The sequence below is a fragment of the Tauraco erythrolophus genome, chromosome 7 (genome assembly GCF_009769465.1).
Source record: "Tauraco erythrolophus isolate bTauEry1 chromosome 7, bTauEry1.pri, whole genome shotgun sequence".
Lineage (NCBI taxonomy): Eukaryota > Metazoa > Chordata > Aves > Musophagiformes > Musophagidae > Tauraco > Tauraco erythrolophus.
The window spans coordinates 1-23825 of NC_141471.1; the positions used below are offsets into that span (position 1 = coordinate 1).

The 23825-nt window shown below is 72.0% G+C and overlaps 3 protein-coding genes across 3 annotated transcripts; 2 read left to right on the forward strand and 1 right to left on the reverse strand.

Annotated features, from left to right (window-relative positions):
• Nucleotides 1-9: 9 nt before the first annotated feature.
• Nucleotides 10-23372, forward strand: LOC147528392 (uncharacterized; the record flags this gene model as incomplete). Its single annotated transcript, XM_086614815.1, is given in 13 exon segments — nt 10-345; nt 9915-10311; nt 10314-10618; nt 10720-11114; nt 11189-11540; nt 11542-11627; nt 11662-11872; nt 17906-18507; nt 18565-18780; nt 19812-19876; nt 20576-20640; nt 21166-21264; nt 22896-23372. Coding segments are annotated over 13 exon segments (3606 nt in total), but the record flags the coding sequence as incomplete, so codon positions are not given.
• Nucleotides 1640-2491, forward strand: LRRC61 (leucine rich repeat containing 61). Its single transcript, XM_086615005.1, has one exon. It carries the CDS (start codon nt 1640-1642, stop codon nt 2489-2491), a length of 852 nt encoding a protein of 283 aa, XP_086471131.1.
• Nucleotides 3491-4849, reverse strand: RARRES2 (retinoic acid receptor responder 2). The gene is given in 5 exon segments (XM_086614351.1): nt 3491-3622; nt 3718-3750; nt 3752-3823; nt 4044-4148; nt 4685-4849. Coding segments are annotated over 5 exon segments (507 nt in total).
• Nucleotides 23373-23825: the final 453 nt, after the last annotated feature.

A 23825-nucleotide genomic window follows, 5' to 3' on the forward strand; every position in this document is an offset into this window, starting at 1 on the left:
TGGGTGCACACTGGCGAGCGGCCCTTCGCCTGCGCCGACTGCGGCCGCCGCTTCGGCTCCCGCCCCAACCTGGTGGCCCACGCCAAGGCGCACGCCGGCGCCCGGCCCTTCGCCTGCGAGCAGTGCGGCCGCGGCTTCAGCCGCAAGTCCCACCTGGCACGGCACCAGGCGGTGCACACGGGCACCCGGCCCCACGCCTGCGCCCAGTGCGGCAAACGCTTCAGCTCCAAGACCAACCTGGTGCGGCACCAGGCGGTGCACACCGGCCACCGGCCCTACATCTGCACCCAGTGCGGCAAGAGCTTCAGCCGCAAAACCCACCTGCTCCGCCACGAGCGTACCCACGCCGGCGCCGGTGCCGGTGCCACCGCCGTGCCGCAGCAGAGCTGGCCGGCCCCCCGCCATCCCGGCCCCTGCCGCCCTCTGCCCCTGAGCGCCGGGACGTGCCGGGGGCCGTGGCAGCTCCCCGCGATGCTCGTGCTGTGCCGCTGCTGGTTGGCACCAGTGCCCCGTGGCACACGGCACCGCCAGCAGCTTCCAGCAGTGCCGGAGGCGGCGTGGCCGGTGGCAAAGCCCTGGTCCTGGAACAATCTCGAGAACCTCCGTGCCAAACCCTGCGCCGAGGCTGGTGCGGGGTGCCAGGGAGCCCGGGAGAGGGGGGGTCCCAGTCCCAGTGGCGGTGGGTGCCGTGGGGCAGGGGGTCCCCACCCCCCCCGGGGATGGCGGGTGCCGCCGCGGTGGGAACGAACCAAACTGCCAATAAACCCGTTTTTGTGGAACTGTCCCGCGGGTCCCTCGGGGCGGGGGGGGGGCGGGAGGGCTCCGGGGGTCCCCTCGGGGCAGGGGGGGGTTTCCGGGGGTCCCTTCGGGGCGCGGGGGGGCTCCGGGGACGCCCCCGGGTCCGGAGTGGCCGCTGCCATCCGTGAGGCGGGGCGGGGGGGGGGGGGGGGGTCCCGATCCTGATCCCGATCCCGGTGCCGGGGCTCGGCCGGGCGGGCGGGGCCGCAGCGGGGGCGGGTGGGGTGGTGGGAGGGGGGCGGTCGCTCGTCTCCATGGCAACGGGGGGGGGGGGGGCGGAGCCGCAGGGGCCGCCGGGAAGCTCCGTGCGGTGAGTGCAGGCGGGGAGGATGGGGGGAGATGCCGTGCCCCACGCGTGTCCCCGCACCCCCGGGATACCCCACGGATGTGCCGCACGCGAGTCCCCACCGCCAGGGCACCCCACGGCCGTGCCCCCCCCCTCGTGTCCCCGCATCCCAGGGCACCCCGCGGGCTCTGACCCCCACGGGTGCCCCCACGAACCTGCCCCCCACGCGTGTCCCCACCTCTCAGGGCACCCCACGGGCTCTGGGTCACACGCGTGTTCCCGCAACCTAGGGCACCCCACGGCCGTGCCCCCCACGCGTGTCCCCGCAGTTCAGGGCACCCCTCGGGCTCTGCACCCCACGGCCGTGCCCCCCACGCGTGTCCCCAGGGCACCCCATGGGTGAGCTGTGCCCGAGCTGTACCCCCCCACTCATCCCTCCGACCCCCAACCCCCACAGCCCGGGGGGTCCCAGGGCCGCCCTCCCCCTCACAGACCCTGACCCCCCTCCTGCATCTCCCGCAGGAGCCAAGCGGATCCGGGGGGTCCCTGGCCGGGATGGAGGGGCACAGGGAGCCGGGCGAGGAGGAGGAGGAGGAGGAGGAGGAGGAGGAGGAGGTGGCGGCGGCGGAGGAAGATGGGGGGGTGCGGGTGACCCCCCAGCTGCTGAAGGCAGCCACCGGTGAGTTCGCACTGGAGTCCATCCTGCTGCTGCGGCTGCGGGGCCGCGGCATCGCCCACCTGGGCTGCCTGGGCGACTGCGCCAACCTGGAGTGGCTCGACCTCTCCGGCAACGCCATCGCCCAGCTGGGCCCGCTGGCCGCCCTCCGCTCCCTCGCCGTCCTCAACCTCTCCCGCAACCGCGTCGCCAGCCTGGAGCCGCTCGGCTCCTGCCGAAACCTCCAGCGCCTCAACGTCGCCGGCAACCTGGTGAGCAGCCTGCAGCAGCTGCGCTGCCTCACCGGGCTACGGCGCCTGGAGAGCCTGCGCCTGCGCGACCCGCTCGCCCGCCTCGCCAACCCGCTCTGCGCCGCCCCGGCGTACCGCGCCGCCTTGGCCGACATGTTCCCCGGCCTCAAAGCCATCGACGGCGAGCGCGTGTCCGGCCGCGGCAGCGAGCTCTACCAGCTCTGCCGGGATCTCGACAGCTCGCTGGGACGCGGTGGTGGCGGCGGCGGTGGTGGCGGCGGCGGTGGCACCGAACCGCCCCGCGCGGCTCAGCCCTGGGTGGAGGCGGGTTTCTGGGAGCCGCGGCCGCCGCGGCACAGCTCCATCGTGGAGGAAGCCTACAAGCAGTTCGGGGAGGTGCTGCAGGAGTGCCGGGAGCTGAGCCGCCGCGCCGACGACACCATCGCCCAGGCGGAGCGGGCGCTCAGCAGCCGCCCCGACCCCAACTCCTACGTCTTCTGAGCCGGGAGACCCCCCCCCCCAGTCCCGTGAGAGGAGACCCCCACCGCGCCGGAGGAGCCGCGGGGAGCCCGGCCTCACCTGTGGGCTGCTGGAGCCTCGAGCTGTGCCGGAGCAGCACCGCACATGGCCGGGGGTGCCGGGACTGGCCCCCCGAGGTGGCTGCGGGGCCGCTTGACTTTGCTCCATCATCTCGGGGGGCTGCGGGACGGGGACAGGGGGTCCCTGTGCCGCGGCAGGAGCCGAGATGGCCTCGGGGGTTCGGGGCCGGCGCAGCGCAGCAAAGGCGTCGCGGTGCAGTAAATGTGCTGTGCTCCCATGCCCCTCTCTGCCGCTTCGTCGCAGGCACCGAGCAGCCAGGGGGGCCTCGCTCCCACCCCCTGCTCTGCCCAGACCCGCCGTGTCCCCCTCCCTCCTCCTGGGCTGGGGGCAACGGGGTGGGGGTGGCAGAACCGGTGCCAGGGGGGAGCTGGCACCGAGCCCCCACGGCCGGAGGGACGTGGGGCTGAGCCCGCCCCGGGCCCCCCACCCACGGCCATCCCCGGTGGGAATAACGGCCACGACAGCAGGAGCCAGAGCTGGGGTTTACTGGGGAGCTGGGGGGCAGGCGGGGGGGGGACACATCCGGGACCATCCCGTGGTGATGCGGTGCCGGGGGGCGGCAAGCGGGGGGTGCTGGGCTGGGCCGTCGTGGCAGCGTCCGTCTCCTCGGGCTGGCAGGGGTGGCAGCCTGAAGAGGGGGCACAGGAGGGGCTGGCTGCAGGAGGAGCCCCCGCACACGCGTGTGCACCCGCACGCACCCGCACACGCGTGGCCCCAGCGGCGGCACCCCCGGCACAGGACGGTCCCCGGCACCTTGGGGGGGTCCTGGGGGGGACCCTGGTCTGGCTCCACTCCTGGAAGAGCATCCCCATCCCACCAGCGCCGGGGATGCCGGAGCCCTGCCGACACCGGCAGGAGAGGGCTGCGTTCCCCCCACCCCAGCCCCGCCGTCCCCGGCACTTACCGTGCGGCGCCGGCCCTACGCCGGCAGCCCTTGGAGAAGGCGAACATGCCGGGGAGGTAGAGCGCGTCCGCCGACTTGCCGGCCTCCTCCACCGCCCGGCACTCCGCCTCGTCGCGGTGTTTGATCTCCTGCGGGGCAGAGCACGCGGGCTGGCACCCACCGCGGCACCGCGAGGGTGCCGGTAGCCGGCGGGGTGCCGCGCCGGTGCTGGGGGTCCACTCACCTTCACCACCAGGTGATGGCTGGGGCCACAGTTTCTGGTACTTGTCCAGCACCTTGGGGACATCGCCGGTGTCGAACTTGTAGCACGCCAGGCACGTTGGCTTCCTCTGCGGGCAGAGGGGGGCCCGTCACCGCCGGCCCCCGGCGAACCCCCTGCCCCACCAGGCTGGGAGATGTGCCTGCCGCTTGCCGGGCAGCACCGGGCACGGCCGCGTTGCTGCTGCCAGGACCCACGGTCGCCTCCAGCCCTCCCTGGCACACGCGGCGGCGGGACGGGGCGGTGGGGGGGGGTCCGGGGAGGCGGCGGTTGCCAGCGTCCCCACTCACCTGGTTCTCCACGATCCTGCAGTTCTGCCGCCGCGAAGCCTTGTTCCGGCAGCTCGTCTGCACCAGGCTGAGCCGCAGCTGGACGAACGTCCCCGACGGGTCTTCCTGGGGGGAGAGCGGGATGGCCCGTCCGCCGGGGCGGGGGCACCCGGTGCTGCCGAGAGCTCGTGCCATGCCGCGCCTGGCACGACGGCGACACCGCACCGGCCGCGCTTGGGGGCTGCTTGGTGTGGTGGCCACAGGCAGGGGGATGCTGGGGCACAGCGGGGAGGGGGCAGAGGGACCCTGAACCCCCACGGCCCCGAGGGTGACTCCAGCCCCTCCCGAGGAACAGCCATATCCGAGCTGCCGGCAGCGTCGGTGCTCCCGGCTACCCCGGGATGGCCGGACACCAGCAGCCGCTCACGGCACGGTTAATGAGTAGCCGAGCTGTGCCAGCCCTGCCCGCCTGTGCCCCATGACCGGCCTGGCCAGGCCAGCGGGTCCGTCCCCACGCCAGCCATCCCTGCTCTGGGACACCCTGGCGCCCACCCACCCGTTCCCACCGGCCCCGGGCCGGGCTCTCAGCCACCATCTCGCCCCTCCGCGCCGCAGCAGCCGCCCCGGGGGGGCCGGGGGTGCCCGCGGGCACCGGCGCTCACCCGCTCGATGGCCCCTTCCACCGCCTGCTCCTTGAAGACGAAGCGCACGTTGCTGCGGCCGTGGAAATACTCCAGCACCTCCCTGACCACCCGCCGCTGCAGCGGCGTCTGGCCGGCGGCGGCCAGGGCCACCAGGCCCAGGCAGAGGGCTACCGGGAACCTCATCCCTGCGGCGGGGGGCTGCCGGGGCCGCCTGTGCCCAGAGCGCCGCGCCGATCCGCCCGCTGCCGCCTTTGGTCTTTCATTAACCGATTTCCTGGGAACTGCCCTCTTTCCGCCCCCGGAGCCGGCCCCGCGGCCCCCGCTCCGGCACGACCCCCCCGGCTCCGGCACGGCCCCCCTGGCACAGCCACGGGGAGGAGGGGCTGCACACGGCTACCGCCAGTGGCCACCGGCACACGTGCGGATGTGGGGGACACCGGCGTCACCCGGGGGAAACGCCAGGCTCAGCCTGGCACCGTGCCCACGGGAAGGGGTGCTGGGGGGCGGGAGGGGGCGCAGATCCGCCTCCTCAGGCAGCGGAGCCACTCGGGCTCGGTGCCAGCGGCCCGTGCCAGGCACCAAACTCCACCAACCGCGGGCAGCGACCCGGAGAGGCCCCTTTGCCGCCCGCCGCGCCATGCTGTGCCACGGGGCGAGATGGCGCAGCGAGGGGATGTGCCGCTGCCGGGGGTGCCCCCACCGGGGCCTTGAAGCCCCCGCCGTGGGGGGGACCCTCTGCCAGGGGGCGGCTCTGGGGGTTGCACCGGACGGAGCGATGGCAGCCCGTGGCCCCGGGGGGTCCCGGCAGCGCTGGGCACGGGGGGGGCCGCCCCCTCCTGGTCCCCCCGCGGCTTCCGTCCGGCCCCGCGAACCCCCCCGGTGCCACGGGAGGGTCTGAACGCCCCGTCGTGCCCGAAAGCCGCCGCGCCCCCCCCCCCTCCCGCCGCTCCCGGGGGGCTGTGGGGTCCCGGGGGACAGTGCCGGGGGGGGGGGCGAGGGCCCCCCCCGCAGCAGGAGGGTGGGCGCTGGCGGGTGTTCGTTGCCCCGGGCGGGCACACCCGCTCCCGCCGGTGCCCCTCGGAGCCGCCCGCTGCGGCGGGGATGAGGCGGATGATGAGGAGGATGATGAGGAGGAGGGGGGGGGGGGGGGGCCGAAGGGGGGGGGCGCTCTGGCCACATCTCCGCGCACTCTATGGTGCCGCCGCCACCTCTCTCCTCCTCCTCTCTCCTCCCTCCTCCTTCTCTTCCTCCTCCTCCTCCTCCTCCTCGGCCGCCCGTGAGTCCCCTCGGGGAGGCGGCTCCGGGACCTGGCGGGGGGGGGGGGGGGGGGGATGGGGGTGGGTGTCACCATGGCAACGCGCGGGGCGGGGTCACGGTGAGGGGCTTCGAGCGGTGAGATGAGGGGGGGGAGAGGGGGAGAAATCCCCCCGGGGGGGGGGCCGGGGCCGTTCGGCGGCGGATGGAGCCCGGCGGGGGGGGCGGGGGAAGGGGCTTCGTTTCCATCGTTTTCCTAATGGAGCCCCCACCCCCGCACCGGGGGCGCCCCTAAGGGCGATGGGGTCCCGGTGCGGGGGTGGGGGCTCCCCGGTGGATGGAGCAGCCCGGAGCCCCCCCCCGCGGGCCTCCCAGTACGGACTACAACTCCCAGTAGCGCTGCTGGCGGCGGAGCGTTACCGTCGAGAGAACGGATCCGGGGCAGGCGGCGGGGCAGCGCCTTCCTCCCCCTGAAATAACCCGGAGGAGGAGGAGGAGGAAGGAGCCAGACGCCAGCGAAGCCTCCACCGGGGTGGCCGAGCCCCCCCCTCCCCCCACCCCCCAGTTTCCGCCAGTTACCGATTCCTCTCTCCCGCTCCAGGATCCCGCGGCGGCCATTTGGCGGAGGGGCAGCTGTGCCCGCGCTGATGCCCTCTGCCCGCACCGGGGGGCAGCGATGTCGGCGGGGGAGCACCGCAGGTACCGGGGGGGGGGGTGGGGTGGAGTGGGGGGCAGCGGTTTCCCCTCCGTCCCCGTGGGAAAGGCCGGAGCGGGTTCCCCCCGCCCCTCTTCATGTCGCGATATTTTTTTTTTTGGGGGGGGTAGGGGGCCCCTTGGGGATTTCCGGTGCTTTCCGCCTCCCCGTTCGCCACGTGCGAGACTTTTTCCTTTAAACTGGCGCTACTGGAAAGCGGCGGCAGCCGTCGGAGCGCGGGTTGGCCACCGCGGCTGCCATCTGCTCCGCGCCGCTCCTGCCAAGCGGCCGAGGGGCTAAGGCGGGGGGGGGGGAGGCGGCACAGGGGAATCCCGGGGGGAGGATGGGCGGGATGGGCATCCAGCTTCCCCGGGAGAAGCCGCTTTGGCACCTTACGGCGGTTTCCCACTTGGGTCCCGATCCTGGGGGGTGGGAGTGGGGCTGGGTGATCGCACCCGGGTGAGGGATCCGCTCGGGAACTGGGGGGGGTCTCGTTTTGGGGGGGGGGTGGGGGGGAGTGCATGGCCACGTCCGGTGGCGGTGAGGAAACTGAGGCACGGGGGAGCCGCAGCCCTTCCCGTGCCGAAACAAGGCAGCGGCGAAGCGGGAGGTGTCGCCCCGAGCCGTGTGCCCCGGCTGTGCCACATCCCTGCCTGCCCGCTCCTACTCCTTCCGGTGCCGGGACAGCTTTTCCCAGCCCTCTGCGGATCCGGAGGCCGCCTTGGCGGTGGTCCCGCTGAGCCAGCCCCCCTCCCGTGGTGGGGTCAGGCTCAGGGGAGCGTTGAAAGCGGCGTGGCATGCCTGGCACCGTGCCGCGGGGCAGGGCTCGCTGGCAGTGGCCCGTGGGCATCAGGTGCAGGGGATCCAAAAGCCGTCTGCCCTTCGGATGGTGGAATTGTTGGGGTTGGAAAAGACCTTGAAGACCATCGAGTCCAGCGTTAACCCCACACTGCCCGGTCCAGCACTACCCACGTCCCTCAGCACCACATCCACACGGCTTTTAAACACCTCCAGGGATGGTGATGCCACCACTGCCTTGGGCAGCCTGTCCCAACGCTCAACAACCTTTTTGGGGAAGAAATTTTTCCTGATATCCAACTTAAACCTCCCCTGGTGCAACTTGAGGCCGTTTCCTCTTGTCCTATCACTTGTTAACTGGGAGAAGAGACCGACCCCACCTCGCTCCAGCCTTTCAGGTGGTGGTGGAGAGCGAGAAGGTCTCCCCTCAGCCTCCTTCTCTCCAGGGGGATCAACCCCCGCTCCCTCAGCCACTCCCCATCACACGTGTGCTCCAGACCCTTCACCAGCTCCGTAGCCCTTCCGTGGACACGCTCCAGCACCCCAAGGTCTTTCCCGTAGTGGGGAACCCAAAACCGAACGCGGAATTCGAGGTGCGGCCTCAGCAGTGCCAAGCATGGGGACACAGTCCCTGCCCTGGTGCTGCTGGCCAAAACGCCAAGAAGGGAGCCCAGAGCGGTGATGCTGGTGGGCTGAACCTGGAGAGGGACTTTTTCCAAGGGCGTGTAGTGACAGGACACGGGGCAATGGCTTTGAACTGGAAGAGGGGAGATTTCGATGGGATCTGAGGAAGAAATTCTTCCCTCTGAGGGTGGTGAGGCACTGGCACAGGTTGCCCAGAGAAGCTGTGGCTGCCCCATCCCTGGCAGTGTTCCAGGCCAGGTTGGATGGGGCTTTGGGCAACCTGGTGTAGTGGAGGGTGTCCCCTGCCCATGGCAGGGGGGTTGGAACTGGATGGTCTTGGAGGTCCCTTCCAACTCAAACCATTCTGGGATTCTATGGTTTATGATTCTCCTCTCTCCAGCCCCAGCCTGCCCACACCCTGAACCTGCTGCCGTACGCCCGGCTGAGCGAGGTGCCAAGGGCCCCGCGCACGAGCTGGATGCCGTTGGTGCCGAGATCACGGCCGACCCCTGCACAGGTGATGGGGGGGTGGATGTCTGTGCGAGTTCTCCGGTGCATGGCTGGTCTGGCGGTAACACCGACGGGCTGCCGGTGGCACCAGCAGACCGCTGGCGGCACCGATGGGCTGCTGGCGGCACCGATGGGCTGCTGGTGGCACTGGTGGGCTGCTGGTGGCACTGATGGGCTGCTGGCGGCACCGATGGGCTGCTGGTGGCACCAGCGGACTGCCAGTGACCAGCCCTGCTTGACCAGGGTGGGGACACGCGTATCCTATGCAAATGTGTGCAAATGTGGCACCGCTGGGAGCGATGCCCAGCCTGGGGAGGGTCCTTCTGCCGCTGTGCCCCCACCACGCTCCTCCACCGAAGATGGAGGCTGCTCCTCCGCCCGGCAGGCCCAGGCGGGGAATTCGGTGCGGCTCTGCGTCGGCCTCTGGAATCCGGCCCGCGCAGGATCCGGGGGCGGCCGCGGAAAGAACCGTTCTCCGCGGAAATGGCGCTCCTTCCCGCCCCGGCACTGCCGGGAGTTTCCTTTTATCCGTAATTCCACTTCAGGCAGCTTAAAATAGACGGAAGCGCCGCCCCGGCTCCGTTAATTCTCCCTCGTTTGGGAATTAACGCGGCGCCTCCGGCGTGACGGTGTCTCCGCCGGCCGCGCGGTGACCGGCTCTCGTCTCCCCCCCCACCAGGCTACCGGTTCTTCAAGCCCGGTGGCTTGTTCGGCATGAAGCAGCCGGAGGAGCCGTACGCCGAAGCGCAGCCCGTGCAGGAGGACAGCAAGATCCTCGTCAGCCCCTGCGCCGGTGGGTGCCGCGCGGTGGTGGTGGGATGCCGGGCCACGGCGGGGGACGTCCCTCTGGCGGGCACAGGCCATTCTGGGCCAGTTTGCCGCCATTCTGGGCCAGTTTGCCGCCGTTCTGGGCCGGCTAACGGCACGTTTCTGCTGCGGCTGCTGCCGCCAGCGCCGCGCTCGGCGAGTTGGGGGGGGAGTGGGTGCTGGGGAGGGATCCGCTCCTTTGGTGCGTGGTAAACTCCAAGGATTTGGTGTGGGGGAGCCCTGCGAGGAGCCGGGGGTCGGACCCTGATCCTCAGGGGTCCCCTCCAGCTCGGGCTACTCCGTGGAATTCTCCGGCAGACTGTGGAATTAATGTCTCGCCTCTTCTTTTTTTTTTTTTTTTTGGCACCCAGTTGAGCCCGGGCGGTGTGAACAAAGTGGAGCAACCCGAGGAGAAGCCCGGGGCAGCCGCCGGCTCCCTGGAGCTGTTCCCCGCGGCGCCGGCAGCTCCGGCCGCTGGTTCCACGGCGGGCAGCGCGCGCCCGAGCGGGCGGGCGCCGAGAGAGACCGCTGTCCGGCCGGGCAGCCTGCTGGGTACCGCAGCTCGGCGCCGGCCCCTTCCGCTGCGCCCAGTGCGGCAAAGGCTTCCGCCAGAAGCAGAGCCTCATCACGCACGAGAGGATCCACACCGGGGAGAAGCCGTACCGCTGCGGCGACTGCGGCAAGAGCTTCAGCCAGCGGCCCAACCTGCTGACCCACCGCCGCGTGCACACCGGCGAGCGCCCCTTCCCCTGCGCCCAGTGCGGCAAGAGCTTCAGCCAGAAGGCCAACCTGCTGGCGCACCAGCGCATCCACGCCGCCGCCGGCGAGAAGGCGCTGGCGGGGGGCGAGGCGGAGGACGGCGGCGGCAAGGCGAAGCTGCGCTCCCAGCAGCGCGGCTACCAGGAGGACACCCCCTTCGTCTGCCCCGAGTGCGGCAAGAGCTTCCGCCAGAAGCCCAACCTCATCACCACCGGCGCATCCACACCGGCGAGCGGCCATTCACCTGCTTCCTCTGCGGCCGCAGCTTCAACCAGAAGACCAACCTGGTCACCCACTACCGCGTGCACACCGGCGAGCGCCCCTTCGCCTGCGCCCAGTGCGGCAAGCGCTTCACCCAGAAGACCAACCTGGTGACGCACCAGAGCACCCACACCGACCTGCGGCCCTACCCCTGCGCCCAGTGCCAGAAGTGCTTCAAGGACAAAGTCTCCCTCAAAGCCCACCAGAAGACCCACGCCCCGCGCAACGGCGCTGCCCGGGACGCGGTCCGGCCGCCGGCTTGCCCTACGGCGCCGCCGCCCTGCTCCAGCCGGGGGTCCCGAGCAAGAGGCCCCCCTTCAGCCCGCTGCCGCCGCTGCCCGTGCAGAAGCTGCCCGAGGGCCAGGAGCTGTACCCGTGCCCGGAGAAGCCCTTCCCACCCAAGGAGCCGCTGCTGCCGCACGCGCCGGCGCCGCTGGGCGAGCAAGCCTTCCCCTGCGTCCAGTGCGGCGAGGGCTTTTGCCAGAAGGTGACTCTGCTCCGGCCGCAGCACGGCCCCGCCGCCGAGGCGCCCGGGACCGGGTGCGCCGCAGCCTTCGGCCCCAGCCCGCACCTCCTGGGGCAGCTCGGCGTGCAGCCCGTCCTCGGCGACGCGGCCGCCGCGGCACCCCCGGCTCCCGGCGCCGAGAAGCCCTTCATCTGCAACCAGTGCGGCAACAGCTTCGGGCTGTGGCTCTCCCTGGTGGCCCACCAGAAGACCCACGGCGGGCAGAAGCCGTACCCGTGCCCGAGCACGACAAGAGCTCCGGCGACGAGCTGTCCCCCAAGGGCGCCGCGGAGAAGCAGGCGGAGGGGAGAGCCTGGCTGTGCCCCGAGTGCGGCAGGAGCTTCCCCCAGTACGAGCGCCTGGTGAAGCACCGGCAGAACCACCGGGGCCGCGGCCCCTACCGCTGCGACGTCTGCGGCAAGAGGTTCAGCCTGAAGACCAACCTGGTGACCCACCAGCGCATCCACACCGGCGAGCGCCCCTTCACCTGCGGCGTCTGCGGCCGCCGCTTCAACCAGAAGGGCAACCTGGTCACCCACTACCGCACCCACACCGGCGAGCGCCCCTTCGCCTGCACCCAGTGCGGCAAGCGCTTCGCCCAGAAGCCCAACCTCATCGCCCACCAGAAGACCCACAGCGGCCGGCAGCCCTTACCCTGCCTGGGAGTGCCCCAAGCGCTTCAAGAGCAAGCTCTCGCTGCGGGTTCACCAGCGCGTGCACGCGGCAGAGAGGACCGCCGGGCGAGCCGGGTCCGGCACCGGCGCCGCACGGCGCCCCCGGCAGCCCCTACCCCTGCTCCCTCTGCGGGGAGAGCTTCGAGGAGCACGGCGAGCTGCAGCTGCACCGGCAGGGCCACGCCGGCGAGCGGCCGCACGCCTGCGCCGAGTGCGGCAAGCGGTTCCGGCAGAAGGTCAACCTGGCCGTGCACCAGAGGACCCACACCGGGGAGCGGCCCTTCCGCTGCGCCGAGTGCGGCAAGGGCTTCAGCCAGAAGGCTCACCTCCTCCGGCACCGCCGGACGCACGCCGCCGGCGCCGGCACGCCAGCCTGCTGCGAGGGCGCCTGCCCGGCGCACCCGGAGGAGCCGGACGGCAGCGGCGCTCCCCTGGCAAAGGGCTCCGAGCCCCACGTGCTGCTGCCCCCCTGCTCCCGTGCCGCCCGCTGCCGGATCGCTGCCTCGGGAGGAGCTCCGGCCGGGAGCGCAGCCCCCCACCAGACCGGAGAGCCCCTCCGGCGCGGCTGACATCCTCCTGCAGCTGATGCAGGAGGACCACCACCACCACCACCACCACCACCACCACCACCACCTCGTGCCGGGCTCCCACCACGCGCCGGAGGGCGCCGCGGGGCCGTGCCCCTGCAAGTGCGCCGAGACCGGCGAGGGCCTGAGCCCGAAGGCGCCGAGCCTGCCGCCGCAGTGCTGCTGCGCCGACTGCCTCAGCCAGCGGCAGCTGCTCCTCAAGCCGCAGCCCGAGTGCCGCGCCGAGCTCTGGGGCAAGTACGGCGCCTGCGGCAGAAGCTTCGAGGAGAAAACGAGTGCCGAGAGTGCCTGAGAGAGGGCACGGCGAAGAGAAGCCCGCGCCGTGCCCCAGCTGCCTGTAGCGCCCACGCCGGCTGCCGGCATCCTGCCCGTGGGCCGGGGGAAAGACACCGGACCTGGAGAGGCGGTGGCCGGTGCCGGGGACCGGTCGCTGACCAAAGACCGAATGAGGACGGTGCCAAGGGATGAGCTGCCAGTTGAGACTCTTGGTGCCTGCCGGACGCGGCGGTGGCGATGGGGACTCCAGAGAACCGCGGCAAGTGGCGGTGAGGGCTCCGGAGAACCGTGGCAGATGCGGGAAGAGGAGGCTCGGAGGACCCTGCCGGCGGGTGCCAGGTGGCATGAGGCAGGAGGTGGACTCGGATGCACCGGGTGAGCTCTGCCACGTCGACGGGCCGGATCTCGGGGCGATGGAGTGAGGAGTGGAGCAGGGAGCCTGGATCCACGGCGTCCGCTCCTGCTGTGGCTGCGCCTCCGTGGGCTCCGGTGGCTTCAAATCCGCTTCGGCAGAGGCGTCTGCCTGCCCCGGCACCAGCATCCCACCCGGAGCCGGTGGCCGCCGCGGGCCAAGCGCTGCTCCCAGGAGCCTCCGTTCTTCTCTTCCCGACTGGGTGTCGTTCCGCAAGGATGGGTTTGGGACGGAGACCGAGACCCCGCGGCTCCAGCCACGGGACACTGGGATCTGGCCCGCGGCTTCCCCGGCGGTGCCGCGGAGGAGCTGGGCGAGCACCGGGAAAACGGGAAACAACCGGGAAAACGTCTCGGCTCAGCTCTGCTTCCAGAAGGGAGCCGGGAGCCGCCTGTTCTCCGATGCCGGAGGGGCGGCGCGGGGGGCGGGGGGTGGGAAGGGGGGGTGTAGCTTGTGCTTCTCTACTTGCTCTGTGGTTAATCTTTCCGCCTCGCGCCTCTTCCTGGTACTCGGTTATTGACTAATCCATAGGTGACCCCGACGCGCCGGGCGAGCCGGAGCGGCTCTGGTCTGCCGGAGCCGGCGCGGTGCTCGCGCTGGGGGTGTCTGCCCCTTTCCCTGCCGACGTGGTGCCGTGGCTGCCAGCAGCGGTGAGGGGCTGCCGGAGGCACGGGTTGCTCGCCGCGGCTTCCCTGCCATTTCTGCTTCCCCAGCGGCGCGGCAGAGCCAGTGGCACCGGGAGGCGAAGCCGGGGAGCCGCTCTGCCAGGCGCCCGGGGAATGGGCAGAGCTTTGGACACGGGACCCGTGCGCCGCAAGGTTGGTCTTGCTTTGGCTGTGGCGGACCGGTGGGCACAGACCTTCCTTCAAAACACAGGCGATGGTGTTACCGGAGCCTGGCACAGTGCCGTGCCACTCGCCGCCGGCACCCCGCTACTCCTGTCCATGTCGGGGCGTATCCTGAGGGTGCAGCCTCAGGAGAGGCTTTGCCATCTGCCGGGCACTGGGGCATCCGGTCCTGGCACCCAGAGCCTGGCAGAGCAGGATGGGCATCCGCCCCCGTGCCCCGGCGCCGGGGCTGGCACGCCACGCTCCCCCCCTCCACCCCCTGTGCCCCCTCCCGCTCCAGCAGCACTTCAGGTCATGGCAATTCTATTTTTTTGAGGTTATTTAAAATAAAAGCTTTCTCACCGCCGCCTGCCGCCTGCTCTGTCCTGGGGAGCGCCGGGAATGGGCCGGGGCCGCACCAGGGCCGCAGGGCATAAATCCAGGCCCGAGCCCCGGCTCGGTGGCCGCCGGCAGGTTCTGGCCCGGCATCGAGCTCCTCCTGACCTCGGGGCTCCTTCTGTGCCAGAGCCGGTGGCAGCTCGGCACCCACGGCTTGGCACGGCACCATGGTGCAGCTCGGCACACGTGTCGTGTGCCAGGACCAGCCGCCGGCTGCAGCACCCGGCGCTGCGCGGCACGAGGGCTCTCAGGAAGGGGGATGGCAGGGGTGGCACCACGGACGCCGTCCCGGAGGAGCCACGGTGCCGCCAGCCCCCGGCATGATGCCGGTCGTTTGTGCCTGCGTCCTCTCGTTTTGTCGCGGTTTGATTTACGGTGGCGCCGCTGGCAAAGCCACTTTGCCGACGCGTTCCTGGCTTTTCCGTCTCAGCAAAACCCTCCGACAGGAACAGAGGGGACATGCGGGATCATCGGCAAAACCGGGGCCTTTTGGTGTTTTCAGGGCCAGGAGGGCTGTGCCGGCAGCCGAGTCCCGGCTGCTCCCGGGCTTGTGCTCCGTCCTTTCCCGAGCCCGGCTCGCAGGGACCACCAGCGCGGCTGGCGGGGACCAGGGCTGGCACCGGGCCCGGTTTTCTCCCCTACCGACGGGCAACGCACCGTCGGGCTCCGGGCTGAAGCCCATCGGAGGCGTCAGGCCTCGGTTTTACCACCGCAGCCGGAGCTCTGGGAGTCTGCGGGGCAGGAGGGTTCGTTACCGCCGACACCGCCGAACCCCTCGACGGAGGGATCCTCCTTTGCCAGCGAGTCACCGGCCCCGGTGTGGGTGAACACCCCCAGCCCATGGTGCTGCCGGGACCTGGCAGCTTTTGCCACGAGCTGTGCCCGGCTGGGCCACTCACTGCACTCAGGTGGGGACGTGGAGCGGAGGTGGCCTCTCGCCGTCCCCCGTCACTGCTCCAGGACAGACAACCCCTGTCCGGTCCCCCGGCAGCCCCCGGCTCCACCATCTCCCACCAGAACGGGAGCGACACCAGCTCAGTGGCGTCCCGGCTGTCCGCCCCGGCTGGCTCCAGCACTGGTGCTCTCGGTGCCCTTGGGAAGGGGACACGTCCCCACCTGCCCCCCGGGCAGCCCCGCAGCCAGCTCCTGGCGTGGGCAGAGGCCCTGGGACGGCAGGCGTGGATGGGCCGGTGTTTCGGCATCGCCCAGCCCTGGCACGGCAGGTCCGGGCAACGGCGCGATAGCAATCTCTGCCGACGGGCATCCCAACCGAGCGCTGGCAAGCTGCAGCCTGCGGAGAGCTGCTGCGCCGAGAACAGCTGCCAGGTGCCCAGGGCTGGATCCGGCTGTGCCAGCCTGCCTGTGCCAGGCCCGGCGCCCTCCGAGGTGCCCTGCGGCCACTGAACCTCTCCAGGACACCGGGGTCTGTGCTGTGCCAGGGCTGGTTACGGCCTGGAGGTGCTCGTGGCACACACGAGCTCCCGGCGGTGCCGGCTGGGGATGCCATGGGACCACCACGGGCAGTAACACCTCGTCCCCGGCCGTGGCAGGACTCGGGACCAGCGCAGCCCTCGAGCCGGGCACCGCACAGCCCACGGCGCCCGACCGCGGGCTTGGCCGCTCTGTTCCCCGTGACATCCCCCGCAAAGGGCCGCCACGGTGCCGCAGGCGCGGTGTCGGGCTCTGTGGTCACAGCCAGCCCGTGGCATGGCAGGGACAGCTCGGGGAGCGGTGGCACAGCCGGCTTTGTGCCAGGGTCGCCGTCACGTCTGCTCTGCTGCCACCAAAACGCAGCCCGGTGCTGCCGAGGGCGGCCGGTGGCTCTCGCTCCGGCACTGCCCGGCTGCAGCTCCCGGCACGGGGGTGGGGGACGCGTCGGGGCCCCCGGTCGTGCCAGGGGGGCTGCACAGCCACTCCTGGCACACACGAGCCCGTCCCAGGCTGGAAGAAGCCACCGCTCCCACACGGGCCGGGGTGACTCAGCACCACCGGGGTGTCGCGGCCACGGAGCCGGCAGCGACGGCCACGCCGCGTGTCGGACGAGGGTCCCTTGGCAGCACCGTGGGCGCTCAGGGAACCCGGCTGGCACAAGGGCACCCACCGGAGTCACTGGTGGGCTCAGAGCCCGTGTGCCCACTGACGGAGGGCACCGTGGGCACCATGTGCTCCGGCCGGGCACACCGCTGAGCCCCCCGGCTGCCGCAGCCGCGGACCCCCGGTGCCAGCCCGGGGTGAGCTGAAGGCGGCGGGGGGCTCCGGGGGGCTCCGGGGGTCCCTGTCCCGGGGCAAACACACGCCGGCGCTGGGCCCGGTGGGGGCCGCGCTACCGGACCCCCCCCGGTGTGGGCTCCCGGCGCTCCCCGGTCCCCCCAGACCCCCGGTTCCCGCAGCCGCGCCGGTTCCTCCGGTTTTGGGGCAATTCGGGCCGGATCGCGGGCCCGGGGTGGGGGGGGGGCGGGACACGCGGTGGGTGCCCCGGGGCGGGGGCGGCCGTGCTCGGGGGTGGGGGGGTGGAGTGGGTAAGGTGGTCGTGCCCGCGGGGCAGGGGGGGTGGTGGTGGGGCGGTGCCGCCGCAGGGCCGCGGTGACGGGCGCGGGCGGGCGCCGGTGCGTCAGCGGGCGGGGCCGGGCGGGGCCGGCGGGACGCGGCGGCGGCGGCTCGGCAGGTCGGTACCGTCAGCACCGGAGGGGGGGGGTGGTGGGGGGGTAGCGGGGACCCCCCTGAGCCCCGCGCGGCCCCGGCGCGGCCCCCCCCCCCCCCCCCGCAGGGAGAGCCGCGGGCACGCGCGGGACCCGCCGGGGCGGGATGCACCGAGGGGCGGGGGGGGCCGGGGCCGCGGCGCCCGGTGCAGGTAACGGCGGCTCGGCTCGGCTCGGCCCGGCCCGGCCCGGCCCGGCCCAGCTCGGCTTGGCCCAGCTCGGCTCGTTCCGGCTCGGCTCGGCCCGGCCCGGCTCGGCCCGGCTCGGCTCGTTCCGGCTTGGCTCGGCTCGGCCCGGCCCGGCTCGGCTCGTTCCGGCTCGGCCCAGCTCGGCTCGTTCCGGCTCGGCTCGGCCCGGCCCGGCCCGGCCCGGCTCGGCTCGTTCCGGCTTGGCTCGGCTCGGCCCGGCCCGGCTCGGCTCGTTCCGGCTCGGCCCAGCTCGGCTCGTTCCGGCTCGGCTCGGCTCGGCTCGGCTCGGCTCGGCTCGGCTCGGCTCGGCTCGGCCTGGCCCGGCCCGGCTCGGCTCGGCCCGTTCCGGCTCGGCTCGGCTCGGCCCGGCTCGGCTCGGCTCGTTCTGGCTCGGCTCGGCCCAACTCGGCTCTTTCGGACCCGGCTCCCTCCCGGGGTCCCTGCCCACCCCCAGCCCCTCCGGCCGCAGCCCCCAGCCCGCGGCAGCGCTGCCCACCCCGTGCCCGGCCCTGGCAGCCGCCCGCGCTGGCAGCCCCGGACCACGAGCTCCCAGCCCGGCACACGCCGGCGTTGCCGCTGCGGTCGAGGCCGAGCCCCGGAACCTTCCACCTCGGGGCGCCCGCAGCCCCCGTACCGGGAACCCCCCCCGGGTGGGACGGCAAGTGGGAGCGGGGCGTCGGCAGCCCCAGCACACCCCGGTCCGACCAGTTCCCCGAGGCGCCGGGACTGGTGCCGGGAGCTGGAGCCGTCCCTTTGTGCGCTCCGCAGGGACGCGGGTGCCGGGAGCGTGGCAGTGGGCGCCCATGACGGACCTGGCTTCGCCGGCGGGCGAGAAGCCCTTCGCCTTCGCCGGCGGCGAGGAGGGGCTGGGGGACGAGCGGGTGCTGGTGATCCACAGCCAGGCGGAGGAGGAGGAGGAGAAGGAGTTCAAGTGCATCCTCTGCGGGGAATGCTTCGGCCAGCAGCCCAGCCTCGCCCGGCACCAGAAGCACCACGCCGGCGAACGCGCCTTCATCTGCGCCGAGTGCGGCAAAGCCTTCAGCCTCAAGCACAACCTCATCATCCACCAGCGCATCCACACCGGCGAGCGGCCCTACCAGTGCGGCGTCTGCCAGAAGAGCTTCAGCCTCAAGCAGAACCTGCTCACCCACCAGCGCATCCACAGCGGCGAGAAGCCCTTCCCCTGCCAGCGCTGCGGCAAGCGCTTCCGCGAGCACCGCTTCCTCCTCAACCACCAGCGCACCCACGCCGAGGACCGGCCCGGCGCCGCCGACGAGGTCCGGCCCGGCGGCAGCCGCTCGCCGGAGCCGCATGAGGCAGCTGGTGGCCCCTTGGCTTGTGCCCGCGGCGGCAAGGGCGTGGGCTGCCGGAGCGGCGCCGGCGCCGAGCGGCCCTTCGCCTGCCCCGACTGCGGCAAGACCTTCGGCCATAAGGGCTCCCTGAGGATCCACCGGCGCACCCACGCCGGCGAGACCCCCGTCGCCTGCGCCCAGTGCGGCGAGAGCTTTGCTCAGAAGGTCGACCTCGCCGCGCACCAGCGCGCCCACGGGGCCGAGGCCGCCCTCACGTGAGCCGTCCCCCCGCCTAGGCACCCCCTGCCCGCCCCGGCTCCCTCCGAACGCAGGTCCCGGCGGTGCCTGTGCCGCCCCGCTGCCTTCGGGGCCGCGCCACCGGGGCTCTCCCCCTGTGGTCGGTTGCCCTCCAAGGTGCGGCAGGAGCAAGCGGGGCGCCGGGTGCCCGGTGTGACGTGGCACTGGCAGCCCCAGCATGGCCTGGCAGCCCCCCCGGCCGCGCTCCTCACCCGCTTCCCACCCCTCATCCTTCTGCTGACGGTCACGAGGCCGGTGCCGCCAGTGCCGGCAGCCGTGGGCTCTCCCGTCCCAGTGCCAGGAGGAGCCTCATGCAGCCCACGGTTCTCCCCTTCGCCTGGCACCGCAGCGGCGCAGCCCCGTGCCGCAGCTTTAACCCCTGGGCCAGGGCGAGAGACGGTGGAGGAGGAGGAAGAGGAGGGAGGTTTCCCCAGGGCATCCCCCACCCGTCCCTCTGCCCTGCCGTGCCCGGCGTGGCTGCGGCCTGGCGCGGTGAACCCGCTCGCCACCCAGCACGGTGGGTGTGCCGGGTGCCGGCGCGGCGTAACCTCTGCTGTGCTTGCTCGCCCAGGGAATGACGGCTGCCGATGCCAGAGCGGAGCCGGATCTCAGCAGCCGCCGGCCACGCGCCACGTTCCGCGGGGAAGGAGCCGCGCCGGCGAGGAGAGGAGCAGGAAGAGGAGGCGGCAGCGGCTCGCCCCGGCTGCACGGAGAGCCCCCGCCGGCGCAGACATCACGCCAAATAAAAATAAAATAAACCACAAAGCTCGAGGGTGGAGACTGCTTCCCCGCCGGCGGCAGCTCCGGCACGGAGGAGGGACTGGGCGAGGTGAGGGGCTGCACCCCGCCGCGGCGAGGCGGAGACCCCCGGCCCTGGCGGCGCAGAGGTCCCGGCGCGGTGCCGGCGGTGAGGAGCCGAAGGACGAGCCGGAGGCGGCGGGGAGCACCTGGCCAGGAAGGTGCGGGGTTGGGGTGCGGGAAGGACCACGAGCGCCCGGCGGGTGGGAAGGCTCCGCGCCGGAGACGTGCTGACACCGACCCACGGCAGAGAGCGGGAGCCGGGATGGGATAACGGCCCTTCTGTGCCATGCCGGGCACCTGCGGCATCAGGCGGGGACCGGCACGTGGCACAGCCCTGGCTCCCGGGGACGGCGACGTCCCGGTCGCTGCCGAGCCCAGAGGGAGCGGGGCCAGGGCTCCCTCCCGCTGACCCCCCCCACCCTCCCGGCACCACGGTGCCAGCCGTGGGTCCGGGTGAGCGTCCGGGTGCGCCTCCCCGCAGGGGCAACGTGTGGCACCTCGTGGCACCTCAGCCTCCACCCTGTGCCGGCGGGATGCTCTGTGTGGGTAACACCAAAACGGAGCCGGAGCAGCAGAAACGCGTTTTCCGGATGGTTTTCCCCCAGATGTGTCGCTCTGCCGGGCTTGGCCCCGCTGGCTGCAGGTTGTCGGCTGGCGCCGCGCTGCCCGTGAGCTTCCCGTTGGCTCCGGTGCCCTCGTCTGTGCCCCCCCGCGCCGCCCCGTCCCCCCGCCGCTTCCTTTGCCGCTGCCGCGTGGAAACGCCGGTACTCGATGTGCGTCATTAAACGAATTCAGCTCGGAAAATCCCGCGTCTCCATCTCGCCGGCGGTTCGTCGAGCCGGGGGAGCCGCTCCGCGTCCTGGCACCGCCAGGGTCAGCCCGGCGCGGGGCAGAGCCAGGGGTCTGTACCGGCTGTCCCACCAGTGCTCTGACCCGGCCGGGGTCTCCTGGAGAGCAAACGCCAACACGGGAACACGGATTTAGCAAAAATCCCGAGTGCCGTTCCGCGTTGGCGGTTCACACCCGCGCTGTCGAGCCGGGAACCGCGCTTGGCTCAAGGTGCCAGGCGTTGCACCGCGGCAGGGGCTGCTGTGCCGGGGCCGGGGGCACCGGTGTGACCAGCTCCGCGCCGCCGGCTGCCAGCACAGCTCGCAGGGGTTTCTCTCTCGTGAGTGGGCGTTTGAGCCGTGTGCCGGCCGCGGTGGGTTCACTCCCGTTTCCCACTCGCTTTTCCGCCCTCTCCAGGCTGCCCAAGGCGCCGTGTCGCCGGTGGGACGGCGGCGGAGCGGGACCCCGGCTTGCCCTCCCCGGTGAGCCCCTCGCGGGTGCTGGCACAGCCTCTCCCTGCCCGGCTCGGCAGCTGCGGGGGGTTTGCCGCCGGTGCGGGGAGCGTGGCAGAAGCTCTGCTGCCGGCGCCTGGGCTGCGGTGTGCGGGAGGCTGCCCGCGTGGCACGTCCCGGTGCCCTGTGGTTATCTGTGCCCCACGGACGCAGGTGGCACGGTCGCCATCTCAGCACGGCCCCAGCCCTGCCCCGTTCCTTGCCGCTGCCGGGCTCTGCCCGTGCCGCCCTCGCTGGTGTTATGGCGGTGGTTCCCTAGTGCCCACCCGCACACAGCTGCCTGCCAAAACCGCCAGCAGCCAAAATCACCAGTCTCTGGAGTAGCTGGATCCCTGGAATCCCTTTGTCCCTGGATCCCTTAGTCCAGGACGTCCCTGTGTCCCGACGTCCCCATGTCCCTGGCACCTGGTGTCCCAACATCCCAGGTCTCAGTGTCCCAGTGTCCTGGTGTCCCAGTGCCCCTATGCCCCGGGTCTCCATGTCCCCAACACCCAGCATCCCAACATCCCACCGCTCAACCCTGCCACTCCCCACGCCAACACCGAGTGTCGCGGCTCTGCGGTGCTGCGCCACGAGACCAGCGGCACCAGGCAGGTACTGGAGTCGAGCAGGTAACTGGGGTGGCCAGAGCGCAGGCCCGGGCGGGCACTGGGGACCAGGGAGGGTGCCACTGTGTTCTGGCACCTCCGAGCATCCAGACACGGCCCCAGCCCCGCGGCAGGTTGCGACGAGCCGTGGGGGCGGCCGCGGAGAGGCAGGATGGGTGGGTGACGCCGGTGTGGATGGGACAAGGGGAACGTTCCCCGGGACAGAGGTCATGAGCGCCTGAGCCGTGCCAGGCTGGCGGACCGCGGGCAGCCGGAAGCCCCCGCGGGGGGGCCCGGATCCGAGGACAGCGCAGGAGCCTGTGCCAGGCTGTGGAAGGGGCTGGTGCCCATGGTGGCACCGATGGTGGCGTGCAGAGGTACCGAGAGTGAGCCGGAATGCTGGGACACACCGGATTGGCACGAAGGTAACAGGAGTGGAGGGGCAGGGGAGAGAGATGTGGGACTTTCCGCTGGCTGGAAGGTTTTGGGGGCAGGAGGGGAGCCCAGGTGTGCCTGGGCAGCCAGCAGAGCCATGCCAGGAGGGAGCTGGCGCAGCAGGAAGGGAAGACGTGGGGGGAGAACAGTCTGTGTGGGAGCTCAGGGGTGCCCGGGGGTGTTACCGGTGTCCCCAACTGCCCCAGGCCCCCCGGCAGTCCTTTGGAGGGTCTCCCGGGGGCACAGCCCACGTGGGCATGGCAGGGGCCCGGTGCAGGCAGCGCCGTGGTGCTAACAGCAGTCGTGTACATCTGCTTTGGTTCGCGTGGCACGGCCGGGGCTGCCCAGGGCTCCTGTTCCCACAGTGCCCAGGGATGGCGGGGGCTCAGGGACGAGGGTCCTCCTGGTTGGTGAGAGCGGAGCAGGGAAAGTGCCACCGGGAACTCTCCCATAGAACCATGGAATCCCAGACTGGTTTGAGTGGGAAGGGACCTCCAAGACCATCCAGTTCCAACCCCCCTGCCATGGGCAGAGACACCCTCCACTACACCAGGTTGCCCAAAGCCCCATCCAGCCTGGCCTGGAACACTGCCAGGGATGGGGCAGCCACAGCTTCTCTGGGCAACCTGTGCCAGTGCCTCACCACCCTCAGAGGGAAGAATTTCTTCCTCAGATCCCATCGAAATCTCCCCTCTTCCAGTTAAAAGCCATCACCCTGTGTCCTGTCACTACACACCCTTGGAAAAAGTCTTGTGTTTGCCAGAGAACCCGGTCCCACAGCCGTGCCGTGACCGCGCCTTGGGCTGCTGCGAAAGGGCTTTGAGCTGCGGAGGGAGAAGGAAAATAAAACCCAGACCCTGAGGCAGCGCCGTCGAGACGGAACCTTTGGCAAATCCGGGACTCAAGTGGGAAAACACCATCGTGGGAAGGGAGAAAGTCCTGTGGAAAAGCCAGCAGGCTGGGAAGGCGGCGGTTCTGTTGAGGCGCTGCTGAGGAACCGCCATGTCGGGACGTCGGTGCCCGCGCGGCTGATGGGCAGCGCTTCGGAGACTGCCTGGACCGTTCGGGGCAGAGCAACGGCACTGACTGCGCCAACTGCTGCCGGGGGCAGCTGCCGGGACGGCTGCTGCACCACGGCCGCTGCCAGAGCCTCAGATCCATGGATCCGACGCCAGAGCCTGAGACCCGTGGATCCGCCACCAGAGCCCGAGACCCGCGGATCTGACACCGGAGCCCGAGACCCACAGATCTGACACCGGAGCCCGAGACTGGCAGATCCGACACTGGAGCCCAAGACCCGTGGATCTGCCACTGGGGCCCAAGACCCACAGATCTGACATCGGAGCCCAAGACTGGCAGATCCGACACTGGAGCCCAAGACCCGTGGATCTGCCACTGGAGCCCAAGACTGGCGGATCTGACACCGGAGCCCAGAGACCTACGGATCCGATACCAGAACCTGAGACCCGTGGATCTGACACCGGAGCCCAAGACCTGCGGATCCGATACCGGAGCCCAAGACCGGCGGATCCGACACCGGAGCCCAAGACCGGCGGATCCGACACCGGAGCCCGAGACCTGTGGATCCGACACCGATCCCTGAGCGGCGACAGCCGGAGCGGCGCCCAGCACGGCCCAGGAGCCGCGGGGATCCCCCGCCGGTGCCGGCGAAGACGGTAATGGGCGACCATTATGGCCGAGCGGGACGGTGCCGAGGGCTGTGGCTGCGGCGTCGCTGGGAACGGGGCGGGGGGAGACCCGGGGGGGCGGGGCTCGGGAAGGGGCGGGGCTCGGGAAGGGGCGGGGCTCCGGGGCCCTACAGCAACGCTGCCCCGACGGACCAATGGCGGCGCTGCTGGCGATCACGTGGCGCAGCTCAAAATGGCGGCGCCGACCTTGCCGCGCTCCTCACGCGCAGCGCAGCCTGGCCCCGCCCCTTTGGCAGGAAACACTTCCGGTGGGCGCCCCCCCCCCCCGCTTCCGGGAGAGGGGCGGGGCTTCGGCCGGAAACGCATGGGGGAGCGGCAGAGGGAGAAGACGCGCGTGCGGGCGGCGCCACGTGACGCTTCGTCACTTCCGGCGGGAGCAGCGGGAGCACCGGGAGCGCCGCCCCGAGGGCCGCGGGGCCCCCCC

Bases quoted from the DNA above. Each gene is read 5' to 3' on its own strand.
- LRRC61 (XM_086615005.1), top strand. From the start codon at position 1,640: ATGGAGGGGCACAGGGAGCCGGGCGAGGAGGAGGAGGAGGAGGAGGAG.